The sequence below is a fragment of the Haplochromis burtoni genome, unplaced genomic scaffold, assembly GCF_018398535.1.
Source record: "Haplochromis burtoni strain Fernald_Lab_line unplaced genomic scaffold, NCSU_Asbu1 Contig_3011, whole genome shotgun sequence".
In the NCBI taxonomy this organism is placed as follows: Eukaryota; Metazoa; Chordata; class Actinopteri; order Cichliformes; family Cichlidae; genus Haplochromis; species Haplochromis burtoni.
In genome coordinates this window covers 1-8778 of record NW_024585372.1, presented here as the reverse complement: position 1 = coordinate 8778, position 8778 = coordinate 1, and the positions used below count along the sequence as shown (strand labels likewise).

Below are 8778 nucleotides of genomic sequence, written 5' to 3'. Positions count from 1 at the left end.
AGCTGCTGCTGCCATGGGTGGCCCAACCAGTTACTAGGTTCACTGTTTCACACAGGGCCATGCAGGTTTGGATTCCCCCCCCCTTAATAATTAACACCTTTATTTACAGACTGCGTTTTGTGTGTTATCTTGTCTAATATGCAAATTTGTTTGATCTGAAACATTAAAGTGTGACAAACACAGAAATGTAGTTTATTTGTTTTAATAAAACATCTGTCTCTTTCAAGCATTCGAGTTTGTACCTGGCAGGCATCCACGCCTCCTTTGAGGACTCCAGCACACAGCATGTTGTCGGTCACCGGGTCTGTCAGGAGACTCTTGCACACTGTGCTGTTGATGATCCGGACTGCTGCCTTCTGCAGTACGGACGCCCCGGAACCTGATAGACAACAAAATGACTTCTAACAGCGCTCTGGTTCTTTGTCATGATCTGACTTTCAGATGATGAAAGTTTGTTGTTTATTTTTTTTATTTTTTTTTAGATCAGTCACCTCTTTTATTCATCTTATCCAGTTACCCAAAAACATTATAACGGTTTTTAAGGTGCAAAAATACTCTTATACCTGTAAAATGTAAAGTGGTGTATAAACACAGGGCAAGTTGAGAAGCTCCCAGCAGTCCTATTGCAGTGAGGGAGAGTTTAGGCTCTCTCTCTAACTTTAAGGTTTGTCTAAAGGGAAAGTTTTAAGCCTAATCTTAAAAGCAGAGAGTGTGTCTGCAAACTGAAAGGTCCGTGGAAGAGGGCCTGAAAAATGAAGGCTGTGCATCTCATCTTACATGTAAATATCGCACATTTGAACCAGCAGTCTGAGAGTGAAGTGCTGTAGTAGGGTGAATTTTATGTTGAGGAACATTGTTATCTTTACTATTAGGTCTTTCAGAACAATGCTTAGTGTTGAATCCACTGGCTGGCTGGGCAGACACATCTGTGGGATCAGTTAAGTTTGTTTGTGGGAACGTTTCATTGCAGACGCATTTAAAAACTTCCACAACACTTCCAGTGTGGGATATTCGGACGTTTCAGACAAGCTGTGTTCTCGCCATTCTCATCATCTCACCTCCCTCCCTGGTAGCTCCCCAGCCAGTGATCCAAGCCTCTTCTCCTACTGGGAAGTCATGCGCGGGGGAGGGCAGGCAGATGGGCCAGATGTTCTGGTTGAGCGTGACGCTGTTGTCCAGTTCCATGAGAGTGATATCATTATCGTAGGTCTCAGGGTCGTAGCCCGGGTGAACGATGATCCGCTTCACGCCCCGCTTCATGGTCCACTTGCTGGTCTGACTCTGCTCGTGAAGACCCAGAAGAGCCTCCCATTGGTTAGCCTGAGAGAATCTACATGAAAAAACAGCCAAGGAATTCTTTCAGTTCATTTATGTCATTTGTCTGATTTTACATTAAAAAGCACATACAAGTACATTAAAAAAAACAAAAAACTGTCAAATTTGTGGTACACAGAATTCAAAGCTAGAGCTCCACTAGAAAGGATGTGACTTGTGTCTGGTTTTGGGAGGAGTAGTTAGAGATCAAATGAGCAGGATGTATAATATACAGGAAAAGACATTTTGTAGTTAGTGATACTGAAACAGCCGGTCTGTAATCATGCTTCTGTGATATATAAGAAGTTATTAGGTTCTGAACTGCAAAGAAACAGTTGAGTGCATCTCATAGTTTTCGATCACTCTGCACGTGTCCCCCACGTATACCCATGCCTCTACAAAGTGTATGCAATCTAGTTGAAGGAGTGTCCTTTATTTTAACAGCGGTGAAAAAGTCAGAGTGACTCAAATGTGGTGAACAGCACTGGGGTGAGCAAAGATTGATTCATATCAAAATGGTAAATGGCCTGTATTTATATAGCGCTTTACTAGTCCCTAAGGACCCCAAAGCGCTTTACATATCCAGTCATCCACCCATTCACACACTGGTGATGGCAAGCTACATTGTAGCCACAGCCACCCTGGGGCGCACTGACAGAGGCGAGGCTGCCGGACACTGGCGCCACCGGGCCCTCTGACCACCACCAGTAGGCAACGGGTGAAGTGTCTTGCCCAAAGACACAACGACCGAGACTGTCCAAGCCGGGGCTCGAACCGGCAACCTTCCGATTACAAGGCGAACTCCCAACTCTTGAGCCACGATCGTAAGGCTCTCGTGTTTTCAGTGCACTCAGTGCGCTGACAGATGACGGCACAACCACAGTCCCAGTCATTTCTACCTAAAGTTCATCTCTGACACAGTGTTCACAATCTAAACAGGGATTCACAGTACAAAGTGCCACGGATGATGAGTGCTCCACAGGCCGCTGGTCTTGCTGCTCACTTGTAATGACATATTCACACTTTGAAAGTCTGAATTCAGCCTCTAAGGACAAAATGTCTCTGTTATAGTTGGAGATTGAATTCTCATCAACGGTGATGCTTAACAGAGAATTTTGGTCTGAAACAAAAGCTGATGTCTGCACAAGTCTGACGTCCACATTGGAAATAGAGAGCACTCAGTGTAAGTGGTGAGAACAGGAGAGAGATGGGCAAAATTAAAATAAGGTTTTTGATTTTTCTGAGGTCTGTTTCTAGAACTTTTTAATCACACTTCATATCAGTAAACACTCAGCCCTGTCATTTCAGATAGAGGAGCTCCTACTTGTCTTGGACGCAGTGGGCGGCGGTCAGCAGCCAGCGGTTGCTCAGCACAGAGGCTCCACACACATGTCCCATTCCCTTGAAGTGGAGGCTGACCTGCCAGGGCCACTCGCCCTCCCGAGATGCTTGTCCTCCCACGATGCGAGAGCTGCGGTACGGCCTTATCCCGCACTCTGAAAGCACACATACGTGCAGGTGTTACCGCCACTAAACTCCATACCACAACCATCTGTAGGCAAGTGTGTGGTTAACTTACCACAGTTATCCTCATCAGAGTCGTCGGTACAGTCCTGCACTCCATCACACTCTGGGTTCATTTTACTGATGCAGAGTTTGTTTTTGCATTGGAAGGTGAACTCTGAGCATGTCTGCAGCACCAAAGCTGAAAGACGAGAGACACGTGCAGTATCAGTGAGCAACTCTGACCCACAGGTATCCTTTACCTCAAAATGCTGTTTGATTAAAGATTTTCATCAAAACCATACATTTTCAGAAGTTCTTATTTGAACTTTACTTCTTACATTTTTCACATTTGGACTCATCAGACGCATCACCGCAGTCATCTTTTCCATTGCACTTCAAATTCTCTGCAATACAGCGGCCATTTTTGCAGGAAAACTGCCCTTTGCATGTTTCTGTAAAACAAGAGAAAAATCACTTATTTACTACCCTCTACTCGAGTGTTTAATTTGACCTGTTGCTATTTTAATTCCAGAGCTCTTTTAAAGGAGTCAGTTTCAACACAAACAAACACAGGCTAGTCTTCCACCTTTCTTCCACATACACTGCCTCTGCATGTCAACAGATTCTTATGGAAATGTGATTGCACAACCCTCTGGTCTGATTTGCCTGCTGGGCTTCCTACATTCCTCAACAAAACTGGCTTTACCGGCAGAACAACCTCTTGCATTATCTGCCACCTTGCATTTATAGTCCAGTTTTTATTACAGTACTATTTATGCACATATTACTTGAAAATGTTTGGAGAAAAGTGATAAAATTTGCCTGTTGCTTTGGCGAAGTTTCAACTAATTCTTTGTATCAGTACTTATTGAAAAAAGGAAATCTGTTTGGCTTTTATTATTTCCCTCAACTTGAATGTCTTTATACATTTTATTAATGCAGACCCTCAGTTTATTCTCCTTTTTTTAATCTCCTCAGGTTTCTTCTGATTGGCTGCCCCTCCCAAATATAAAGGATTTGATTGGCAGGCAGGTGGGGCTAGTGCAAATGCAGTCAGACCTACTTGTCTAACAAGAGCATATTTGGGATATCCTCTGTCACTGACAACACTGCCTGAGTTTTTAGTGCAATAAACTTTAAGCGATGTTTAAAATAAACATCAACTGCTGAAATAGCTCCAGTTTATTGTTCCGCTGCACTCACCACAGTTTTCTTCGTCCGTGTTGTCTCCACAGTCGTCCACCCCATCACACAGCCAAAATTTTGGTTTACAGTGACCATTTTTACACTGTATCTGAGACGCATCACACTCTAATGAGGCACACAAAGAGAACCCAACATTGTTAGGGACAGAAAAGGTGAAAGACCATTTCAATGTGCTCCTTTAATTTCATTCTTTTCAGACAGAAAGAAGTTTGACGGTTTGGACTCACTGCAGTTGATCTCATCGCTGTCATCTCCACAGTCGCCCCAGCCGTCACACCGCAGAGTGTTATTGATGCACAGGTTGTTGCTGCACGTGAACCTTCCTGGACAAGCTGATAGGACAAACATAATAGTACCTCATTTGTTCGCCGGCTTCAGAGAACGCTACAGACCTTAAATTAAGCATGTATCCTTACGATTGTTCGGGGTGAAGGCCTCGTACTCAGCAGTGAAGCCCTGATCAACGTAGGAGGAGTCCGACTTAAATGTAATGGTCATCTTGTTGCTGTTGATGGTGAACACTGGGCTCTTCAAGTCACTGCCACACAGCCTATAACAAAAAAACACAAAACAATGTAACTAGGTTACAACACACAACATACACACACACACACACACACACAAACACACACACCCACACACACACACACACACACACACACACACACACACACAGAATTCTACTTTATTGTCATTGCACATGTCACAAGTATGAGGCAACAAATTTTGCAATAATATAGATATAATACAGGATATAGATCTATTATAGGTATGTTACACATATGAAGGTATGTTATGAAGATACTATAACTTTAAGTATGTACAGGCTGTAGCTGTAGTGAGTGTACAAGCTATGTACAGGTTATACATATGGTTAAAAATATTAAAACTATAAAGATTGTAGATATACAATGAAGACACAGAGTTAAACTGTGAGTGTCTACAGCCATCTGTAAACAAAAAATGGTGTTTGGGTGAAAGTTCAAAAGTATGGAGTTATGGAAGTATCGTGAGGGTTTAATCCCCCATGCAACACCATCTGGTGAGTATCTGATTAGCAGTAGCATCAACTATGCAGTGATGCCGAAAAGCAGACAATGTAAAACTATCACTAAGGAAACTCGCCTCCCAGAGCCTGGACCTCAACATTACTGCAACAGTCAGTAAACATTTGGACAGAAATCAGAATAATCAGCAAGTATCCAAAGACCTCTGAAATGATCTTCAGGAAGCCTGGATAACTATTCCTGAAGACAACTTCAAGAAATGATAAAAACACTTGCCCAAGAATAAAAAGTAGCCATTCCAGGTTTTTGCCTCATAGGCTACGTTCACACTGCAGGCGAAAGCGTGTCAAATCCGACTTTTTTGACCATACCCGATCATGGTGTGACATTGTGAACGGCACAAATCTGATTTTCAAATTCGACCTGGGTCACTTTTGTATGTGGTGCTGAATCTGATACATATCTGTCTAAGGAGTTTGGAAAGAAAAGCGTCTGGACTTCTTTAAGTTGCTTGAAGACGTTTCACCTCTCATCCGAGAAGCTTCTTCAGTTCTAAGGTCAAATGGTGGAGAGTCCCAGATATAAACCTAGTGGGAGTTTCCCCCCACAGAGGGACAAAAGGACCCCCTGATGATCCCTCTAATCGCCTGAGCCAAGGTGTGAAACTGGGTGTGGGTCCCAATCAGCCAGAGTTTCGGGTGTGTTCATTGTGAAACCTGGCCCCACCTTATCATGCGAATTTCCTGAGGTCAGATGGCCCAGGATGTGAGTGGGCGTTAAGGCGTCTGGGAAGGGATCTCAAAACTGGATTATAGATGGCAGAGAGTTGGTGTCGTAAACCCCGCCTCTGTTCAAAGATGGTCGCTCACAGTGGACATAGATGCTTCTTTCACTCCTCTTTCAAACCATCTGTCCTCTCTGTCCAAAATGTGAACATTGGCATCCTCGAAAGAGTGACCTTTGACCTTTAGATGCAGATGGACTGCTGAGTCTTGTCCTGTGGAGGTGGTGTCGCATTAAATCCATCTTTTACGTCACCGACACAAGACAGACGCCAATTATCAGCGCCGGAGAAGACATCGTGAACGCTTCCTGGCCATCCAGTGAAACTGTTGGGAAGACAACGTTGGAGAAACGTGAACATTTTATTTGTACTGTATAATCTGCAGATTCTGACAGAAATCTGCAACTATCCTTTGAAGCACCGCTCCTCTAAAACAGCAATAAGGATCATTATTAGGCCATATGTAAATAACAAAATAACTTTATAACTTAAAGCAAAATTGGGAAACGTAAAGTCCGAAACAAGTCTTTATATTAAGGGCCATCAGTCACACAATGCTGTTTGGTCTGGGTCTAAACAGAGCGCGTTGTGTGTGACGTCTTCTTTTGCGCATGCGGGCTTTGAGGGTTCACACTAGAGCGCGTTTGCTGTCACATTTTATTTGTAGTGTGAACAAGCAGACAAAAAAATCGGATTTGATCAAAAAATCGGAATTGAGCATTAAGACCTGCAGTGTGAACGTAGCCTAAGTGTATTGTGTTCACTTAGTTTTCCATTCTTCAAGCTATTCAATAATGACATTGGTGGTAATGTAAGACCTTTTAACAGCACTGTATACTAAGAATAATCTTTCTTTAAAAGGCATAACACTGCTCGTTACTGACCTTTCATCATTGAACTCAACATAATCATGGCCGCAACCTTCAGTTTTATTTCCCAGCGAGAACTTGTTGAACAGAACCTTCAGAAATTTGTTGTTTGCAACCTGAAAAACAAAGTAAAAAACAAATGAAACAAATAAAACAGGAGTGTAAAATATTCAAAACATGATCAACTAATAAAAATAAGTCCAATAAATAGATTTTCTGATTTGTGCTTTTAATAAATTTAAAATGAGCAATGATGGAAAAATGTCATTGTCGTCATCATCATCATCTATGGGGTTTATCTTTCTAAATGATAATTATATTGTTTTGCTGAAGACTCGGTTGGTCAGTGTAAGAGAAAAGTTAGTTTGGTTCTAGGTCAGCTAACTGAAAAGCGTCATTTCAGTGGAGGGAATGAAATTCAGTTTGTGTTCAGGTTGGCAGTGAAACATTTGCACTTGGAGGCAGAATTTAAAGTTGCATACAATCACTAAATGTCCTGCAAATTATTAATTAAACAATAATCAAGCCAAAATGCAAGAGTGATAGAAAAATAAGTACACTCCTATTAAGAGAGTGAGTACTCGAGTAATTGAGCATCATGCAGAGTGAGCGCCTCTATAAAAACAGGTGTTTTGGCAGTTTGCTGGTCTTTGCTGGTTGTTCAGGTGTCTGTTACCATGAGTCTGCTGGAGTGCGGTTGTGGGAACAAATAGGATGCTGTGCAGAAGCCTCAGTAAAATGAAGGCTCACCTCGATGTTCCACACACATGTGGTGCGAGGAGGGTAGTTGGACGGGAAGAACGGTGAAGAGATGGAGCCTTTCTCGCCGGTCAGCGTGCCGCCACAGTCTGAGGGACGCACAGTTCATACTGACATGTTAGATCATCTACAAAGACTTTAGCTGCAGAATTAATAAAGGTAATCAAGCGTTTGCAATTAATGGCAATCAAAGTAATTTACAGCTCTGTGGAGGAAACCTGGCTCTCTTATCTTTGCAGAATTGGGGTAATTCAGCTACACTGGAGGGTTTTCAAGTAGAAAATGCCTTTCTAAGGTCACGCCACAGCATGTCAGTCAGATTCCTGTCAGGACTTTGACTACTCCACTCTACAGTCTTCACTTTGTTTGTCTTAAGACATTCAGAGGTGGACTTGCTGGTTTATCTTGGATCATTGTCCTGCAAAACCCAAAAGTACTGGTATAATGTTCCTTTTCTGAAATGCTGTTACTTTAACGCCAGATGTTATGGGACACACGCCTCCCAAAAAGTTCAGTTTATGTCTCATCAGTCCACAGAGTGTTTTTCCAAAAGTCCCAAAAAAGGGGATCATGAAGATATTTCCTGGCAAAACTGAGACAAGCTTTTATGTTCCCTTTGATTTTTCCCCGTCTCTTTCTTATGGTGGAGTCATGAACTCTGACCTTAACTGAGAGACGTGAGGCCTGCAGTTCTTTAGATGTTGTCCTGGGGTCCTTTGTGACCTCTTTGATGAGCCGTTCATCCGCTCTTGGGGTAATTTTGGTCGGCCAGTCACTCCTGGGAAGGTTCACCACTGCTCCATGTTTTCACCCTTTGTGTATTAATGCTCTCACTGTGGTTCGCTGGAGTCCCACAGCTTAGCGGTTTGAGGTTGACACTTGATTGCATCCTCTGATCTGTCTTATCTGCAGAGCAAATACTGCCCATTTTTGATTTGGCTCTGTAGAAAAGACTAAACAAAGATAGGAAACTACAAAAAAGCACATGTGTAAACAGTCAAAACATTTTTACATTTTAATTTAACGGTTAATATGTCCTTTTTTAATGCTTATTGGGACTCACAGACAACCTTCAAGCTGAAAATAATCTCTCTCCTCTCTGATTCTCAGGGTGACTCTGGTGGACCCCTGTCTTTCACCAGCACCAAGGGGCGGGTCTTCCTGGCTGGTGTGACGAGCTGGGGCGAAGGCTGCGCTCGCAAGAACAAACCTGGCATCTATACCCAAGTCTGTTTTTCCATGTAGATTCTCTCAGGCTAACCAATGGGAGGCTCTTCTGGGTCTTCACGAGCAGAGTCAGACCAGCAAGTGGACCATGAAGCGGGGCGTGAAG

General features: G+C 42.9%; 1 protein-coding gene across 1 annotated transcript; it reads right to left on the bottom strand.

Annotated features, from left to right (window-relative positions):
* Positions 1 to 37: 37 nt before the first annotated feature.
* Positions 38 to 4976, bottom strand: LOC121813853 (suppressor of tumorigenicity 14 protein-like). Its single transcript, XM_042217792.1, has 9 exons — positions 4971 to 4976; positions 4443 to 4605; positions 4254 to 4358; positions 4024 to 4131; positions 3159 to 3272; positions 2894 to 3019; positions 2639 to 2810; positions 1059 to 1330; positions 38 to 379 (listed from the first exon to the last, which is right to left on the bottom strand). Exons 1-9 carry the CDS (start codon positions 4974 to 4976, stop codon positions 84 to 86), a joined length of 1362 nt encoding a protein of 453 aa, XP_042073726.1. The 3' UTR covers positions 38 to 83.
* Positions 4977 to 8778: the final 3802 nt, after the last annotated feature.